We start from the raw sequence: 20,116 nt of genomic DNA, 5'->3' as shown, positions 1-20,116 counted from the left end.
CATTTTTTGGCTTAGCCAACCTCTAAGAGGTGACCAGTTAAGTTGAAATGCAATCAAGCCGTTTGAGATTATATGCTCAAAAGAGAAGTTTCTTTCTTGGAATCAACTGTTGTGTGACTCAAATGGGAAGCCCAAGGTGCAGGCAAGTTATTTCTTTTGTTTCACTGATCTTCCTCGTATTGATCCTGTTAATTGCTCATTTCTGAACCGATCTTTCTTTGCATTCGCTATTCTAACTCTCAGATTTTTGAAATGACTGCCATGAATCCCGTGTCTATGTTGTCGTGAAAGTGCTGAATAAAGATATCACTAAGTGATATTGCAGTGATTCTCATTACATTCTATACAGGAATTATTAAACTTGTGTCGGGTGATGGCAAATCAGTTCAACTCTCCGGCAATCCGATGGACAACCTGGTCTCAACATGTGTACTCCGGCAGCTCTGGCTATGTATTGCTGCTGCTCTCGAATGAGCTGTTGACTCCCAACGATTTGCATGGCACTGAAATTGGAAGAAAGAAAAATAAAGACGCAAAACGCTCTGTTAGATAAAAGAAATAAAAAATGCAATTGAATGATGATGAGGGACCTAGAAACCTTCACTGAATTAAAATGGGAAAAAGCTGAAACTCAATGTGAGATTTACAGGCATTGAACAAGCCTTTCACTGGATCTAAATTAGATGATGCAAGCATCGGTCTATGCACCCAGATCTATCAATAGTCACTGGGAAATTTCAATTCCCAACATCTGACTCTAGAAGAGATTCTCCTAGGTTGCCGGAAAAAAAAACAAAAAAAGTGGTTAGCTACAACAGACATGACTACAAACTTTGGTTCCACCTATAGTCCATGTTTAGAGTACAGACTAGTATCTCATGATAGTAATATCCTCTATGTTGTTGTAATTTTGTCACCATGGGTTGGTATTTCAAGGCTAGTAGTTTTTGTTATCGAGTTAGTATTTCTAAACAGATCAACTAATAGTTACAAAATCAGAGAAAGACAGGAACTTTCAGTCCTCCAATTCCATGTTAGAAGCATAGAATTGTACCCAATGATAGTAAGTTGGATAGTAGTTTTCTCAACATTGATTACTCAGCAACATTGTGCTACTGATTTTTATTACCATATTGGTAATTACTAACTTTCTGATATTTTCACTAGGAAAAATTCAATATTCCCAACAGCTAACTTCAGAAGTGGTTCTCTCTTCTGTTCTCAAAAAAGATGAAGGATGAAAAAAAAAACTAAAAAGCTCAAAAAGTGATTAGGTACGCCAAGTGTGATCACTAAGTACTTTGGATCCGTCTATAGTCCCTAGTTGGAAATATAATATATTCTTCCGTGAAAACAAGATTATCAACATAGTGGTATTTCACAATGCGGGCTACTAACTTAGTGCTAGTAACCTTTTTTTCTCGAGTCAGTAACTTTCCAAGCATATCAAGTAATGGTCATGGGATCACAGAAAGACATAGATTTGGGTCCATCTACATTCTTACAGTACCATACACATAATTGTATCTCATGATCGTAATTTCCTCAACAGTAATTTTCTCAACATGAGTTAGTAAATTTGCATTAGCAACTTCTATTATGGAGTCGATCACTTTCTTAACAGATCAAGTACGGGACCATAGTCCAACCCAAAAAATAAATAATTATGTGACCATAGTAGAACACCCAGAGATTTGAGTTTGTCTACAGTTCCCTGTAAAAAAGAAAAGTAGAATTGTATCTCGTGACAGTAAATTCGTCAATGTGGTGGTAATTTTCTTAGCATTGATTAGTGCTTAGAGCTAGTGGTAACTTTGCAAGCAGATCAAACAGTCGCAAGATCATAGAATTCTTTGGTGATGTTCAACGTCTGCTCATTCTAAATTATGCTATCAAAAATCAAAACTTCTCATATAAAGAAAGGCTTAAAATAAAACCGATACAACACCCTGAAATTTTGCGTTGTCCTTCTCATAAAAACCGATCATGTCGCAAGACCCTTTATCGGTTTTACCACCAGGAGTATAGAGAGCAAGACAAACTGATGACCACCACATTTAACCAGTACATTATACTGTGCAGCACATAATCAACTAATATTGGTGGATGGACAAAAGCAACAAGCTTCTTCACTACACAAGCCTATTAAAACATAAGAGCAAAAGACATTCTTAATCATTGAAGACCTCTCTGGTCCTAGCAGATCATAAAACTACGCTGCTAGATCATACATGAAATTCATTGAGAGATTCTATTGTAGGTTTCACAAGTTTGTGGAAAGTGGTTAATTTATGCACAGAAGAGTGATGATGTATGGCAAGTACTAGGTAGGCAATAAAAGCATAGATGAGAAAGAGGGTTCACCTTTGCAATAAGCTTTGCATTCTCTTCTTTCAGAGACCTCTCCTGAATTACACCAAACAAAGTTGCTAGATTAATAAAACCAGGAATTTAACAATGCCTGATGAGATCAGAAATGCATTCATCTTATTCCTCCATTTACCTTTGCTTGTAACTGCTGTATTTGATCGTTGAATAATTGAGCCTGTAAAAGAATCCATACAGACATTTTAACTTTCTTGTGTGTGCACGTTGTCCACATACCTTTCTTAGTAAAAGGAAAAAAATGAGAAAATAAGTTCAGATGATGATCGCTAGAAATGAAAGGACAATGCTTTGCAACTTGCCAAGAAACACAGTTCAAGGGAGCAATTTAGACAGAAATTAATCAGGTTAATAAACTAAAATAACTCAAAGAATTCTATTGTTCCATGGCAAAGAACACGGATTTTTTATTTGTGTTGGTAAGTTTGATTTAGGGTTAATAAGCATCAAGAAACTATTGGTAAAATATAACCGATGACTTTTTTTCCATGCAATATATTGATAAATCACAGACACTTTTATGAAGTTACATATTTTTTCATAGGTTACAAACTACCAACTTTTATTTTCATAACTTATTAACACTTTGAGTTTATTTGAAATTACAATCTAAATCATAGTGACTTATTAACTTTTGTCAATTTAAACTACCAACTAGTTTTGGATTATCAATTTTCATTTGACTTACTTACCAACGTTTAAGCTTCTTTTTTTAGTTTTACCAACTTTTATTGGAAAAAGAGTCTTTCAAATAACTCAGGGGAAAATGATGATAAAAAATAACCATGATCTTTTCCCTGTTTATTGGAAAAAGAGGACAGGTCAATAACAATGAAGAAAAATTGAATCTCTTCTTTCACACGCCAAGTTTGACATGTTTAGTCTATTCATTTTCAATCTTACAATGCAACTGCAGTCTCTATTGAAATTGGTGTTTCGGTTCCTGTATTTATTAGGTCAGTCTTGTTAGTCGTTCGTGGGAAATTGTTTCTCTTAGTTTTCTTTCACTTCTCACCATCTCCATGCCTCCAAACACAGCGGCTACTTGATGAAAAGTTCTCAAAACATCTTTAGGCATAGAGAAAAGGACAAATATGCCAAAGAGGCATGTACCTTTCTTGCCCTAACGCTGCTCAAACTTCGCTCGAGCTGATCCCCTATCATTTGGATTTCGTCGATCGAACAAGATGCAAGACATTGTCCTGATAACTTCCTGATGAGAAAAAGAAAAGGAGTACCATAGTTTAGGGAATTAGATATCAGGAAGCCATTTCAATCCGTAATTTATAAGAGAGAAGTCTCAAAATTTGCGGACCGTAGAGAAACTTCAAGAAGCTCAATCTTCCTCTCCATATCCATGGTTTCTTGCTTCAAATGCTGCGCATTTATGGAGATTGTGATATTTATGAATCCAGTGAACAGAGCAATACAAATTGAACATATGTGAAATCATGCAATGGATAAAACCAATCATAGTGAACAAATCTGTAACACCACAGGATCCTGCAAAACTAAGATTGCCACTGCAAGAACCCTAATGTTCTTGCAAAATTTGTAGCTGGACAATGTAAACCACAGTCAATTAATATGGCCCACCACCTCAGTAATTCTTGGGATCAAGAAGAGGGTTCTTATCAAGAACACGGTTTCATATTATTACAATCTGCAAATACATATACATATACATATATATATTATATATATATATATATAGAGAGAGAGAGAGAGAGACAACAACAGTAACTTTTAAAACTTCCTTCAGAAAACAATAAGAGTAAGGCCCATGGAGGGCTTGTAGTCGAGGTATCAAGTGGTGGATGATGAGTAGAATTTCAGAAGCTGAAGCATTTTAGAGGACCAGTTAATGTCCTGAGGACATGTACAAAGATCAAAATAGCATTTTTAAGGATTTAATTCACTTGAAACCTATTTGTCACTCTATATATATCAGCAGTTTCTCCTCTCTTCTTCCTAGTCATTACCAAACCACATGAATATAAGAGTGTTGTGGCTTGTAATTATAGTACAAGTCCTTTATCTAACTATAACAGCACTTTGATAGCAGAGCTTTGATGGCTCTCTCAAATTATTCCCTCCTGTACTAGACTCACATTTTTATGAGAAACTTGACTTTTGCTGTAAAAAATAAAATTTGGATGAGTTTTCTAGAATTGGGTTCACAAAGATATGCATACTTCAAGAATAATTCTAGACAAATTAAGACTTGTCTCCTAAATTTGTTTACTAAGTGAGGTAGAGTCCTGATAGGTACTTAAATGAGTTTACTAACTTAAATAACACTTATGCAATGCAACATTGCTTAGTAAACCAATGCAGAAAGTATCCCAAGTTTTCCTCATGCTTATAAACCATGAAGCATCTCTCATGTACCAAAGCACATGTATCCTATGTATATTTAACACTGTGAACGTTCATAAGTTTCACACTTCAGAGAACCATTCCATAACACAAGAAAGAGTTACAATCATCCATACGAACCCCTCTAGGATTGATCATACTCCTAATTCAGATAGGAAGACTCCAAACAAGAAATAGAATTGAAATAGAATTCATCTACACAAGAAACTTAATATCGCACTTGTGACAAAAGTAGAAAATTTAATAAAATCCCGACGGTACCCAAATCCTAATTGAGAAGACTACCATAAATTCAACTAAAAGAAGAATCCAAATCCTAGTTGTCACAAGCCCCTAACGTCCATCCTCATCAAAGCCTTGTAAAAACAGTGGCCTGTTTGATCTTGTTGCCTTTATTAGTGGCTATAGTTAATGATTAATCCTCAATATAGTAGAAATCATTACAACAAACTCAAAACAGAAATCGATTCAGAAGTTTGAAATGACACATTGAGAATTGAGGCCATATCTTTTCATCTCTTACAATGAATTAACACTTATAGAGTGCCAGATCACTTAGTCAACAAGTTTAGAAAGTATCCCTAGCATTCCTCATGCTTAAGAACCATGAAGCATCTCTCATGTGCCAAAGCACAAGTATCATGTATATGTATATTTAACATTGTGAAAGTTAAACTTTTCTAACTGCAACGTGTTTTGCTATAACTTCGCCAAAAGATGTATCCACTATCCATGAATGTGCCTTCCATGTGAGTGTTTCCATCAATAGAGATATACTATTGATGCAGACAAAAGGATTTACTATGTTGATATTTGAAATATTGATGTTTTTACCAAGCTTTGGTGAAGATGGATGTTGTGAAAATCCACAACTTAAATAACCTAAAAGATCATATTGAGATCAAATTTTCAAATGTCTGCAGTAACACATTGAGAATTGAGATCATGTCTTTTCATCTCTTGCAATGCAAATAAACCACACAAAGAAGCATCTTCATCAAACAAGAGAATTATGAAAGTGAAGTTTAAAAGATATTCAAAGAGAGAGAGAGAGTCTTTGATCTGCCCTAAATACGAAGGTTCATGATCCGAATTTTTTTTGCATCTATTTAGACGTTTAGCAGAACAAAGGTTGTAAACTAGTACCTTGCAAGTTGCTATTTGTGAATTAGAGATATTATAAATTAAAGAGATATAATTTTTTTAAACATGAAGAATGAGAAAAAATGATGCATAACCTTTCATCAACATAGTTTTATTGAACCTGGTATGGTTCTAGATTTAGCATTTGACTGGTAAGTCAGTATGTGAAGACAGTAGCTATCGCTCTCATGAAGGTGCTTATTTCTTCATTTTATGGTTTCACTTGAATTGATCAAACGGAAATGAAATAATTGATTTGGGACAAAATAAGTTTATCCGCAACTTATCTTGGATATATATCTCTCTTCATTAAGAGAAAACTTACTATTTTAAAGATTTATTCAGAAATTGAATTTTACTTGACTCTATCCCTCATTTTACAACTATATCATCATCATTAGTATGATCCCTACTTTATGGTTCTAGTGATCCGTTTAATTCGTGTACACAGTTAGATGCAAGCGTGATTCTTTGCATACAAGACGACTATTTATGTATATATGAGTCTATATTATGAGATTGTTGGGGAAATAGATTTCTTGCCATTTGTGTTCGTATGTTTGACTTTTTTGTAAGTTCTATCCAGAAAAATGTTTTGTATGTGATGTTTATATGTTAATCCACACCAAAAAAGCATGAAGTTGCTTTCTTTTATACAGCAAAATGAATAAAAATCGAACTGCTCGACTTGGTTAACCTTTAAGAAATGTGCATAAAAAGTCAAAATATTACTAGTCGGACATTTTTGACTTCTTATGCCTAACAAACTTGGCAACTTGTTTAATTATACTGAGAATCTCACTGAACTCCTTACGAGTGCACCCAATGTAGCATCATGGAAAGGTTAGAGCACTGACCAGAATATATTGTTCCATATTAGCCTTGTATGAATCCACATCATTTACAGATCTACAATATCGATCAATTATCTTTTGGATTCTGAAAAATTGCAAAGACAGTATATGAGCTCAGGCACTGGGAATGCATTCTCCAAATTAATCAAGTATCATCAAAACTAAAGTAAGCGAACATTAAACAAATTAATGATCATTTTTGTGAACCATGCATGACTTCCAGTGAATATGTATCACTATTACTCACCAACAGAATATGCAATAGGTACAAGCCACTGCAAGAAGCTTTTAGCCTCTAAGCAACTTATATGCAACGATATGAAGTACTTGTAAAGTCTTGGATGCCCACCTTATACTTTGTAAATAATCATGCCAGCAATATTTTTCTTCAAATTTTAGCGTGAAAACATTCAAATTGATATTATAAAAGTATATCATGTGCGCAGGCGAAGTATATTTGAACGTAATCGCAGAGTGAATTAATGCAATGTTTTTTGCTCAAGCCCAAAGTCTTCAGAATTCTACATGCCACCCCATGTCATTAAGAAGTAAGAACAGCACATGATGCATGTAAAATCATCAGTTACAATGTGAAGCAGTACAAGGGCTTACCACTTCTCGGAGAAATTATAAGAGCAAGCAGTTGCATCTTCATTAACTTGTGATTTCTCAAGTACTTATTTTTACCCGGTAAATGAAGAACAGTGAGTACTTATATAATGGAGCAACTAAAATGGCAAACATGTACGATTGCAGTCACTTTTTTTTTAACATAAATGCCCTATGAATTAGAACTCCAAGAGATCAGTGTGTTGTGTCATGTTTGCCTTAGTCTTTTATATTAGAGAATGCACTCGATCCCTTAACATCATCAGTACACAAATGTAGTCAAGCCCATAATTTTATTCACCCTTCAAAGCACCATATAACCAAAAGTACATAAAGTTGAAGATATCTATTACTGGTTTTTACAGGCTTTTGTTTAGGGTTAAAGTACCATTGAAAAATCAACTTGAACAACTTTTGCCGGATTGGTTTGATTTGGGAAAGAGATAAATTAATCGCATAAGTACATATGCTTTAAGTTTCGATTTCAATGAACCATGACCAAGCGGATAAACCAACAAATGCTTTTTGTTTAATTCGAAATGCTTCATATATATGGCGGTAGATAGATAACAAATTATTCGATTTTCCGACTAATATAATATGTTTCATATGAATTTCGAGCTTTTGCATCGTGGAATGCTCAAAGACTTGAAACACCAATTTTTATGATTTGTGAGATAACCATTATCAGATAGGGTACATACCATAGTTTTAATCCATGTCTACGTGGTGTAATTAGAACAAACTGAATCAAACAAGGTATCGTTTGAAGGCTTCCCCCTTATCAATTTAAGTTTGGTTTCCTTCAACATTTTTCCAACCAATCTACTTTGAATAGAATAATACCTAACCGTGAATACGCTTACTACCATCAGCCCCAAGCATTACTTAATGGAGATCAATCCCTAGATAGCAGATTACTAGATGCAATACTTAAGCAGCCTTATAAACTATAAAACTTTGACACTAGTCGGCATGTTCATTTGATATCAATGTGGAATTGGGGTGAAGGCTAAATTATAACTTGTCAAAACCAGAAGGACCCAACAATACCAGTCCCTAGTTCCACTAACATCAATATATGATTCATTTCCCAAGACAAAGTACTAATCATCCTAACATGTGAAGTGGCTGGAGGAGATCAGTACTAGCAAGATATTCAACAATTTGTTTCCTCAGAAGAACCATTAAGAAAGAGAGTCCAACTCCAACGCAACAGCGTACACAATGAATGCCTTTGATCATCAAATCCCCCGGATCTAGCCTTTGATTAGGGTACACCTCAGTGCATTGACTATCCAGGAAAAAGCGAAAAAGAAGATTTTATAGTTTTATACTTCATTTTCTCAGCTACTTTCGACTAGGATATCTGAACAAAAGTCATATTGTTTTTAAAAATTGTCCGAAAATGAGAATCTAGATTGGTCATCATGGTGGGTTCAGTCCATGATCGAAGGGGAGAAGCACTAAACATTTGATCAAAACAAAAAACGATACAAAAGAAAACGAGAATAAGAAAAAATCCATCCCATGATGCTGTCCCTCACAATTTACAAACACAGCGTATGTGTGCACATGCCCTTATCTTGGAAACAAGAATGTTAAAATGGCTCAATCATGCTTCCCCATCTAAAATCAACTCGAGAAATCGAAAAATCAGTAGAGGAACATTACTCGGAATTGCTCGCGAACTCGTAAGGCCTTCCTTTCTGGGAAAAGATGATCACGGCGACTTCGGCCTCGCAGAGGACCGAGAGCTCGCGAGCTTTCTTCAGCAGCCCGCTCCGGCGCTTCGAGAAGGTGACTTGCCGGCTCGTCGGGTTCTCAATTCGCCTCATCTGAATTTTGCCTCTCGCCATGATCAAATTCTCCCCACAGACGTTATGATTATCAACCCTAGAGTGACAAGTACTCAGGAATAGGGATATACTTAACAAATATAGCACAACGTTAAAAAACGAAGACTCACCAAGTACTTTGTGCAGCTTCAACCAGCTGAATACTTATCTTTTCTTCCTCCTCCGATTCTGAAGACTTTAGACTGAAGCACTGGAGAAGCTAAAAAACCCTGCAAAATTAATCACACTTTCTTTCCACACAGAAATGGACGAACATACCATTCGAACCCAAGCAAAAACCACAGGACAAAGATTTCACAAAATCAATGGTCGGAGCATCAAAGATCTGCACAGCATATTAGAGGGAGGAGCTTCTCTTCTCTATGTCACAAAGATGACCATGAATTCAGAAACCCTAGAGACGGGGATGAGAGGGCAAAGACAAAAACCGGAAAAAAATAAAATGAACGCAAAGGATCTATTGGCAGTTGATAGATCTCTCTCTTTATTTTGCGGCCACAAACATAAAAGGAAAAGAGAAAAAGGCCTTTTATTACCCATAAAGAGGAAATACAAACAAAAAAGGAAAGAAACGAGGAGGAAAGCAAAGCATCCGAGTTCGACCGAAACGGCATGGTTAATTTGGTAAAGAAGATTCAAAGACGCAGATGTGTTATCTGAGTTATCTTGTTTTGATAGAGAGAGAGAGAGAGAGAGAGAGAGAGAGAGAGAGGAGATTTTTTCCCTTTTTCGAAAAGAAAAATCTATATTTGCAGTGGTTTTCAGCTTCAGCTGTGGCCTTGGGGACCTGCGAAAGAGAGAGCACCAAGAAACGAAAACCCGGGGGGGGGGGGGGTGAAAAAAAGGGGAAAAAGGTCGTACGATAAATATGGGAATTGTCGACATCATCGTACCATGACGTGCGCAGCTAGCCAATGGGACGTTGACAATTCGGGACACAGGCTATTTCTTTTTTTTTTTTGGTCGAATACTACCAGGCTATTTCATTTTTTTTTTTTGGACATAACTACCAGGCTATTTCAGAAAGCTACTCATGAACCGATTTGGATTTTTTGCTTTGGTAGACTTACCACCATTCTCAATATAGTCTGGACTTTATTACCCAATATTTATCTGATAACTGGCATTGGCGATGTGCGTAGCACACCAAAAGAGTTTGGACAGCAAGGAAGGGGAAGTTGCATTTAAAGAAGAGATGATCCCTATCATCCGCAATGTAGATCGCAAAGAACACCACTTTAGCCTACCTCGACTCGCAAGCTTATCAAGTAGTGATTTTTGCTTGTTAATATTGATAATATAATTCCATAAAATGAAATCTATTAGGGTTTTCCAGCACTCAATATAGAGGTTAAGAGATAATTTAACACCAATTCACTTGTTTCTTTCTCTTCGTCTCTAATCTCAAGTTATACCTCTTTATGCATGCATGAATACAATTACTTCATTCATTAGTTAGAGACCTTTCTCGCTGATTAAATTGTTTCTCTCCCTTTCTCTTATCTCTCCATTGTCTTCTTCAAGCTTCAGCAATGGTGGAAGGTTTAAGCTAGTCTCACCCTTCCCTACCATTGATTTTGTTGGAGTTTTTTTTTCTTTTCATGTGTTTTTTTCCTCTCCCGATATCTAGAAGCTCTGTTCTCTCAGTCTAATTCTAGATCTGAAAGTTTAAATTCTCTTGATTTAGTTTTGGATCTAGAAGTTTTTCTCTCCCCATTTAGATATAGGAGTTTAATAATGTTTTTTGGGATTCGAAACCCTCGTGCTATGTCTATGTACAGATGCTTTACCTCCGGTTTGAATGATGATTGTAGGAGTTATGGGGTCTCGCTGAACTACGAAGATTTGCTTTTCCAAAAGTTAGATATGTGTTTTTTCAACCCGTTTTGGTTGTCTTCGTACGATGATAGTATAAAGGAAGCCGAATCTAAGCAGGCACCGCCATAGTTATTAGAGAAAGAATTTCCAGCGTGTGCTCATCACTAATGATAGTACGAGATCCAGTGATCGACCGCCAATTATTTTACTTGACAGATCCGGTTTTATGGAACAAGTGTGTGCTTAACTCTGTTGGTGCTATGTTAATCCTCCTTGTTTTCCAGATTTGGATTTGTTTTGTTGTATTCTGCTTTGCTCTTCTTCGATTTGCCTTGTTATAAAAGTCTATGTACTTCTCATTTATGCTTTTGAACAATGAATAAAATTTTTCTTTCAACCAAAAGTATTGGAGTCAATACTAGGGCAACTAATTGGCTGATTGTAATAAGAATACATTTGAACGCCTTGAAGATTATAATTACTCATGGTGCACTCAAAAGTTTAATAATAAAAATTATCAAACGCTTATATTTTTTTTGCTAATAATAGAGTGTTGTCACTCTTTGATCACGTAATTAATTCCCAATGAGTGTAGTGGCCTCCCGATTCATCGCGTAAGATAATTATCGGAAACACACAAATATGGTTTGTGCTCACAGGAAATGTCCTAAAACAAGGCAGTAACATGGTAATTTGAATCCAAGCTTTGAGCTAGAAAGATGAATACTTGCTTGATTGTGCCATGTTTTCAATGTGGTGATTATGATTGATTTGGAATGAGGGTTCACTTGCTATTCTTTCATGACCAAATCCAATTTGGGAAAATGATACAAATTATCATTTAACTTTAGCTCAACGTGTAATGTTGTCCCCTAACTTTTAATTTGTTCAATGTGATTATGAACTTTTGGTATATGTTCAATATGGTCCCTAAAGTATATGAAAATATTCAATGTTTGTCTCTGAACTTGAATGAGATAAATTAAACAAATTAAAAATTTAGAGACCACATTGTACATTGAGCAAAACTTTAGGGATCACATTAAACAAGATTGAAGTTCATGAACGAGAATACACATTGGGCGAAATACAAGGACCATTTATGTAATTATCTCTTTCAATTTTTGGTGACTCTACCTTTCTTTTATCCTTCTTTGCTTTTACTATGACTTTTTTGCCGATAAGTGTCCGTACAGGTTTACTACAATTACATTCACCTCAAGCCTGTAACTAATGTAGAGAATATGAATAGGAGCAATTGACGCCATTCAATCTTCTTTTTCACAAAAATTCTGATGTTTTAGTTTATTTTTTCAGGTGACAAAAAACCATATCTGTCTTCTATATTATTCAGTCAAAAGTGAGTTTTATCTCGGGAAAATACCACCAAAAACCCCAAACTATGCCACTTGTGACAAATTTACCCTGAATTTTTTTTGTGACACGAAAAACCTCAAACTATGTCATTTGTGACAAATTTACCCTGAACTTTTTTTTTTTACACGAAAAACCTCAAACTATACCACTTGTGACACATTTACCCTACAATACTTTGACCCATAAGCATTTTTGTCTTTTTCCTTTTTCTTTTTTTCTTTTCTTCTCCGGCAAGGGCAGCCATCGCCTGAGTCGGGCGAGGGCTGCCCTCGCCCGAGAAGAAAAGAAAAAAAAGGAAAAAAAATAGAAAAAGAAAAAAGACGAAAATGCCCATGGGGCAAAGTATGTGGGGTAAATGTGTCACAGGTGGCATAGTTTAGGGTTTTTTGTATCACAAAAAGAAGTTCAGGGTAAATTTATCACAGATGGCATAGTTTGAGGTTTTTCATGTCACAAAAAAAAGTTCAAGAAAAATTTATCACAAGTGGCATAATTTAGAATTTTTGGTGGTTTTTTCCTTTTTATCTCCCCTTCATCTTCTTCCCTAGTGTATGCGTACAAGAGAATGTGAAATAATTCGAGAAACGACGAGATTTGAAGGTTGATATGTCAATTCCTCCACGTCTTGATAGTTACCTTATATTGAGGATGATCTCTTGAATAAAATGGCCACCCCTCAAACTTAACATTAACCTCTAACTACCTTTTCCAAAATAATTGACCTCTTGAACTCCACGTGTGTAAAATGTAAAAAATTAGGGTTAATACCACGAAAAATTTCAAACCGGTACACCTGTAATAAATTTACCTTAAACTAATTTTTTTACCACAAAAAATCTCAAATTGGTATATTTGTGAGAAATTTACCCTCCGTTAAATTGGATTAATACCACAAAAAATCATAAACCGGTACACCTGTTATAAACGGAGAGTAAAACCCCAAACTGGTACACCCATTAGCTGCCACGTGTCATTCAACTTAGAAATTTGACGATAAAAATTTAATGAAAACTGACAGAGAGTAAAATTATCACAGGTGTACCAGTTTGTGATTTTTTGTGGTTAAAAAATTAGTTTTGGATAAATTTGTCACAAGTGTATCGGTTTGGAGTTTTTCGTGATATTAACCCAAAAAATTAACTAATTTTCTAAATGCTCACGCTATTTGCACTACACAAATAACTTTAGACACACCTTAAAACTCAAATTGTCCAAAATAGCCCTCAACGAGAACTCATTACTGTTAAGATTGATGAAAGGGGAAAAACGTACTTTTAACGTGGATCAATCAATTTCATGATTTTTATCCACATTTCCTTAATTATATCTTCTTCTTTTGTGTTTAAATCGGAGAAGTTTACAGATTCTTTACTTTCTTTTATTAGTATCCTCTAAGATTCGAATATTTTACTATACTTTATGATTGGAATTATGACCGCGAATACGGCACTCCAAAATCTTCATAGCTAGAATTTATAAAACATATAAAGTAAAATAGATTTGCTCACCTGATTTGGAATCCATCTTTTTGTATGCGGAATAGTGACGATCCACCGGCTCAATAAGTTTGCCTTTCACAGTTAGCGTTTGCTTCTTATGTGAGATAATTTGTGTGTTGTGTTTAGATGAGGGACTTGAGCAATATTTATAGAGTTTTAAGCCAGACTCTCTCATCACGGGTCGGGCCTTACTTGGCTCACACTAACCAGTCCCGTATTAGACTATTTAAGAATATTTACATCTTACCTTATTAGATTGATCCCAACTAATCCCGTAAAACAATAAATTACAATCTTAACTAATGTAGCCCATATAAAAAAAATCTCTTACACGGAATTCTATTTGAAAAGAATATTAAGAAATCGATGATGTCTAGAACATTTATTTATAATGTCTCTCCAAAATTCAATCTCTAGCAACTCGGTTGTTACATACAATTATGTGATTCAAATTCTTTTTTGAATAAAATTCTTTGGTTCAAGTTGTGAACTCTATATGATTACAATTTGGATTTGAGATATGTTAATTAACAAAGAATACTGATAAAGTTTAGCTTAAGCATGTTAGTAAGTATAAGGGAGGAAATGAAGTTTGTCTAAAAACGAAAATAAATAAAACAGAAGACGGTGGAGTAAAACAACAATTTTGACTGATACGGACAATCTTGTATAGTTATAATAATATGCGACTTTTGTATTTTCAATAAATAACAACTTTCACCATTCCACCCAATAACTTTGATCAATCAGTTCTTTTAAGGTTATTTTCGTCAACCCAATAAGATAAGGTGTATTATAGCCATTTAGAGTGTGAAAATAGAGTGAGCTTTTTCTAAATCATGTGATCAAAATGCACAAAAGCGCGACGATCAATAATTTTTTAAGTCTAATTTAGAGACAGAGACCTTCTCCTTATTTCTGATCTTCTTTCCCTCTGACTTGTATTAGAAGCTCCAGCAAGCTTCTCTCCTAGCTTTCTAATTGCCGATGACATTCTTCTCATTTTTCCCAAGTCCCCATTCCTATGATTTTAGTTACGTGAAATATTTCGATGGGCAAATCACGATATCAGTTGAAAAGTTTACAAAAGACGAGAATGGTGAAGCTAATGTAATGCGGACACTAGGTTAAGTCGCACGTCAATAACGTCATCTGTACTAATATATTAAGCCAAAACGCGCACCTTATGCATATAGCCAACATGCCCTACTCATCATCTTCCTCCATCACAACAATCTCTACCCACTAGACTATCTCACATTATCTTTTCAATAACTAAGTTCATTTCGTAGGGCAAACATCAACACTAGCTCGAGAGCCACTCCCCCCTACAAATCAATACAAGAGGCATGTCTTCAAAACGAAGATGCAATCAAACTTCCACAACTGCTAATGCTAATCGAGTTTCTTGGACAAACAGGCAAACAAATAACATTTGCGAGTTGTCTTTGTCAGCTTGAGGCAGTGCAGATCTTTCCTCCTTTAGCAAACCAGCAACTTCAAGTCTGAATGACAAATGGAGTGCTTTTTGAAAGCTCAAACGTTTGTGAGCTGTCTACACCCAGCAAAGCGGGCGCGCGAGGGTTGGTAGTTTAATACTGAGACAAAAGTATGTATGTGTTTGTCTAATTTAAACACTGGTTAAATAATGAAAGAAGCAAAGCTAAATCGTGCATTGGCATAATGTAAATATCCCGGATTGATTGAAGATTACGATGCGTTTGTTGCCGTCATTTTTGACAGGTAATATTGAGACAAGTCATCTTTTGGATTTATGGAAGGTTGATTCAAATGTTTGAAAAAAGAACTACTCGTTACAAATGAGGGGAGATTGTCTAATTAGTCTTGAATCTATTGAACGGAAGTCAACTCAGTCATAAACTTTCCAATTTTATCAATTTAATCCTAAACCTCTGCTCGAATTCCAATCTAGTCATTCCGATCAATTTTCACCGGAAATCATTGACGTGGTAATGTGCCACATAGGATGGCCGGCAACGACTGAACTGCCATATCAACCATTTCCAGCAACAATCGGTCGAAAGGACTATGTTGGAATTCCATACAAAGATTTAAAATTAAATCGGCAAAATTGAAAAGTTTAGAATTGACATCCGCACAATAGACTTAGAACCGATTAAGTAATTTTCCCTTACAAACAACATTTTGCATAATAAATAATCTAACTCGATTTGAATCATTCAAACGGGACGCTTGTCATTTCCATCAATCTAGTGCATCCCGACAAGTTTCGCATTTGAAAGTACTCTGAACCACTATTAATTTGTTTCCCCACGTGTGATTGTCACGGATTCATTTGATGCACGAAATCCCTTTTTTTGGTTATCTACGAGGACACCAAGGTACTTTTCTTGGCATGGGATTTACTCATCCAAGGCAAATGCTCTTGTTTTAAGAGATGCAATTATTTATGGTCTGCAGTATCATGCTTTATAGAATCGCTCTAGTATGGTAGCTCACAAGCTGGCCACGGATCTTGGTGAAGACCCACCAAAATTCACTCCCTGACCAGTGACCAGGCAGAGGGGCCTGTTCTCTTCCTCATCCAAGCTTGTCCATAGAATTCTTTCAAGAAAAACGAACAGAAAAAGGGGAAAGTCAGAAGCTTATACATAGATTTTCTTTCTGTTTTTTCTTAAGATATCTGTCCCTCCAATCCCTTACTTTTGAGGTATCCCATAGTAAACATGTCATCACTCATGAGTTCACATGTAAGCTTAGCTTTTGTCAGATGGAAAAAAGTTTTAAGACTTCATTGTTTGGGATGAATAACCAGTCTGGTGAATACCCTCAATTTGCAACGTGACAATTTTGAACCCAGAATAGTTCAGATGTTGATGATTCTTATGTCTAGATGCGTCTATGCCGAAGAAAATTATAGAGGTGATGGATGAACATATTTTTTTTTTTGGGCTTAGCCAGCCATGAAGAGGTGTCCAATGATGTTGTTGGAATGCACGCAAGCTGTTTGTAGATATGCTCGAGAGAGATGTTTCTTTATTAGAATCGACTGCCGTGGGATTCAAATGTGAAGCCCAAGGTGCAGGCAAGCTATTTCTGTTGTTTCGCCGATTCTTCCTCGCGTATGTGTCCTTGTCACTGCTCTTCTCTGATCTGATCTTTCTTTGCATTTGCTATTATTACTCTCAGATTTCTTAAATAACTACCACGAATCCCGAGTATATGTTGTCATGATGGCGCTGAGGCTTCTATTTATGAGTCACCCCGTCAAGTATGTATCTCCTCTTTCGACGCTGAGCTTTTATCCTCCTTATACAATTTGAATTACTAGCTTCTTCACGTGACAATAATAATCTGAGATTTGTTGCTGCCCAATGAAACATGTGAACTTGGCCCGAGCGAGAAAAAAGATCAAACGAACTGCTTTGATATTAAGAGTAAGAGTAACAAGTCGTGGCCACAATAAACTACGGCTTTGACTTTCGAACTGTCAATTCCTGCCAAGAACATAGAAGCAGGAATACTGGTATCGTCATCATGTTAGCTGTGCATGTTTCTCGCTCAGTTTGATTGATCAGTTCGTAAATGAGACAACGAAACAAGTTGGATGCAGCGACTGGAACAAGGTATGAGAAGAAGGTGAGTTTGTATTGGAAATGTGCTCGGTCTTGACTTCCCGTACAGACTCACAGTTGTAGAAATCAATCCATTACATTGAGAAAATAAATAAATGGCTTTTCAGAGGCTAAACTTCGATAGTCTTCTGGTTCAGAGCAGTGTATCTCCATCTTTCCTTCTCCACAAAATCTGCATCCAGAAACTGAGAAACAAATGCCCATAACTTGTACACGTCCTCAAAATCGGATAGAAAACTAAGAGCTAAGGTGACCACTCTTACGCCCTGGTTGGCTTTGTCCTTCTTGTTCGACACAGCCACATTTGCTCCAGTCCCTCTTTTCTCTAAAACTTTCAATTTTTCTTCATTGTGTTTATCCAAGAAGCAGATGTGGCGCAAGAATCCATAGCTAAGCGAAATGCTGCTTCTGTCGGCAAGCTTCTGCACAAGAACAGGCTCGACTTTTTCCCCTTTCCAATCAAACACATTGAATGCCAAAGCCGGTCCACGATCGAACTTGATCTTCGGTCCGTATATTCTGACCAGGCGAACACCTTCTGTGTTGGGATGCTCGAGTTTCAACATGGCGTTCACAAGCCAATTGATCAGGTACCTTGCTCTGTTGCTGATCAATGTCATTCCTAGTGAATCCACATGATCCAAACCCGCACATTGGAGCTCCGAGTTTCCGTTGCTGCTGTTATTGCCAACATTTTGTGGGGCTTTGTCATCAGTCTTCTCTGATAAAACAATCTCAGAAGTTGCTGGTTCTCTACTTTTGATGGGCGGTAGTTCAACAGCTTGGGGGAAAGAGGTTCCCAGTTGCTCAGAATCAGATGGTCCACAATGCGTCTCAACAGGTATGGGACCTGAGAAAGAGTTTGAATTAGAGTATGTCTGATCAAGTTCTGTGTCGGTACCAGAGGACTCATCCGGCGGTTTCAGCGAATTCTCAGCCGGAACAAGACTGACAACTCCCATAGCGAGCGATGTTTCAAGGCTCGGAAGGGTGGATTTCTTGACGAAAAGGCATCCGAATCCTGATGGGTTCTCGCTAAATATCTTATAGAATGAACAGATGATGAAATCTGGCTTAAACAAAGACAGACCCAAGCTGTCCATGTCCTTTGGTCCCAGAGCACAAGCATCAAGCAGAACATGCCACCCATTCTCCTGCGCCATGCTCATCCACAGATAAGGATATCTAGCTCCCGTCACTCTCGAATGGACGGGAAAGACAAAAAGCCCTCTCTTGTCTTTCTTCTTCTTCTTTCTAACAATCGTCTTCCTCAACTTGGTCGATTGGATCCTGAGCCTCGGCCACGAGAACTCAGCCGACATTACTTTGGCTCCTCTCTTGGCAGAGCCATTTACCATTGCTTCCACCGCCTCGCTCTCGTAGTCATAGACTGTCAGAAGCTTACGGCTGGATGGAAAGGGGTACGACTCTGCCAGGAGCTTGAAAGCCGACGTTCTGTTCGCAGTGAAGACCATGCAGTAATCACTCTGGGAGACGTTGAGAAAACCCATGATCCTTTTCTTCATGGATGATTCCAACTGGGACTCCTCGCCGCCCAGAAGCAGCCGTGTCTTGAGGCTCCCTGTCTTGTAAGATAAGCTAAAGAAGGGGAAATCTGGTTTTTGGGGTGGAGATGAGGACGAACCGGCTTGTGGGGATCTTGAGGATTCCGGGTTCTGCAATTGGGAATGAGAGAAGAGGCCTACGCCTATATAATCAAGGCAGGTGTGATTGGAAGCAGATAGGTGATAGTATTCCCGGGATCGGAGCTCGTCCACCTGAACGGTCCCGGTGTATTGAGGATAGACCCTGGTGAACTCGGTGAACGACTCTTTCAGGGATGGGAGTGACTCGTGGTTTGTGAATTGAGCATTCGGAAAGATAGAGGACGAAGTGGTGGTCGCGAAATTGCGCCGACAAGCCGAGAAGGCGCTCCTCGGCTTGGGAACCGCGGAGCTCCGCTGCTCAGGTAGTCCGAGCAGCGGCGTCGGGCAGCACCCGTCGAGGCAGACCTGTTTCACCTCCCCCGTGCCATTGCCAGAGGTCTGCATACTAAACTTTGTTGCAGATTTCATCTCAAAAGGGACCTCAATGCGGCACTCTCTCTCTCTCTCATTGGTTTCAGATCAAGATTTGTTTGCTTTGTTGAATCAGCATTGATGGGTATATAACGAAATCTGATTGGCCTGAAAATCTGCCACGACCTCCTTTTGTTTGTAGTGGGGTGGTATGGACAGGGTTGCCTGATAGCTTTTGGGGCCTGATGTGAACACATTGAAAAAGTCTAACCTGTGTACTTGTTTGACCTTGTCCTTGGTATACATTCACCAGGGATGATGGGGGGTCTCCCGTTCATGTCCCAGCAGGTATGGTGGATACATCACTGGGCCTTGGTTTTAGTCTAAGGCGCATCAAGTGGGTGGCCATGCTTCCCATGGATTAAAAAATTTAGAATTTAATGATGATGTAGACTCGTTATAGTAAACCAAGTCAATCGCTGTTCCTTATACAATGATACGCAATTACGCGCACGCGATCTGTGACCCCGTGCCGGGTCATGTTATTATCGAGATGGC

General features: G+C 37.3%; 2 protein-coding genes and 1 long non-coding RNA gene across 3 annotated transcripts; 1 reads left to right on the top strand and 2 right to left on the bottom strand.

Moving 5' to 3' along the window:
* Positions 1 to 279: 279 nt before the first annotated feature.
* Positions 280 to 9,890, bottom strand: LOC130135312 (MADS-box protein AGL42-like). The gene is made up of 8 exons (XM_056304117.1): positions 9,340 to 9,890; positions 9,045 to 9,266; positions 6,765 to 6,846; positions 3,701 to 3,762; positions 3,499 to 3,598; positions 2,504 to 2,545; positions 2,365 to 2,406; positions 280 to 503 (listed from the first exon to the last, which is right to left on the bottom strand). Exons 2-8 carry the CDS (start codon positions 9,227 to 9,229, stop codon positions 387 to 389), a joined length of 630 nt encoding a protein of 209 aa, XP_056160092.1. The 5' UTR covers positions 9,230 to 9,266; positions 9,340 to 9,890; the 3' UTR covers positions 280 to 386.
* A 6,374-nt stretch (positions 9,891 to 16,264) lies between these two features.
* LOC130135350 (uncharacterized) lies at positions 16,265 to 17,126 on the top strand. Its single transcript, XR_008814766.1, has 2 exons — positions 16,265 to 16,984; positions 17,095 to 17,126. It is a non-coding gene; the product is annotated as an uncharacterized LOC130135350 (long non-coding RNA).
* A 408-nt stretch (positions 17,127 to 17,534) lies between these two features.
* On the bottom strand, positions 17,535 to 19,736 carry LOC115683211 (uncharacterized). Its single transcript, XM_030607666.2, has one exon. It carries the CDS (start codon positions 19,613 to 19,615, stop codon positions 17,651 to 17,653), a length of 1,965 nt encoding a protein of 654 aa, XP_030463526.1. The 5' UTR covers positions 19,616 to 19,736; the 3' UTR covers positions 17,535 to 17,650.
* Positions 19,737 to 20,116: the final 380 nt, after the last annotated feature.

Source organism: Syzygium oleosum, unplaced genomic scaffold, assembly GCF_021117445.2.
Source record: "Syzygium oleosum isolate NSW1041296 unplaced genomic scaffold, Sole_v2.1 Sole_v2.31, whole genome shotgun sequence".
In the NCBI taxonomy this organism is placed as follows: domain Eukaryota; kingdom Viridiplantae; phylum Streptophyta; class Magnoliopsida; order Myrtales; family Myrtaceae; genus Syzygium; species Syzygium oleosum.
The sequence above is the reverse complement of the archived record's forward strand: the minus strand, read 5'-3'. Positions and strand labels throughout refer to the sequence as shown.

What these genes read in the sequence shown, in the direction of transcription:
- LOC130135312 (XM_056304117.1), bottom strand. Translation starts at nt 9,229, where the DNA reads ATGGCGAGAGGCAAAATTCAGATGAGGCGAATTGAGAACCCGACGAGC. An exon ending in GAGTTCGCGAGCAATTCCGA is followed by an intron (nt 6,847 to 9,044) that starts GTAATGTTCCTC and finishes GCAATTTTTCAG; the next exon opens with AATCCAAAAGATAATTGATC. An exon ending in GCAGCGTTAGGGCAAGAAAG is followed by an intron (nt 2,546 to 3,498) that starts GTACATGCCTCT and finishes ATTCTTTTACAG; the next exon opens with GCTCAATTATTCAACGATCA.
- LOC115683211 (XM_030607666.2), bottom strand. Translation starts at nt 19,615, where the DNA reads ATGAAATCTGCAACAAAGTTTAGTATGCAGACCTCTGGCAATGGCACG.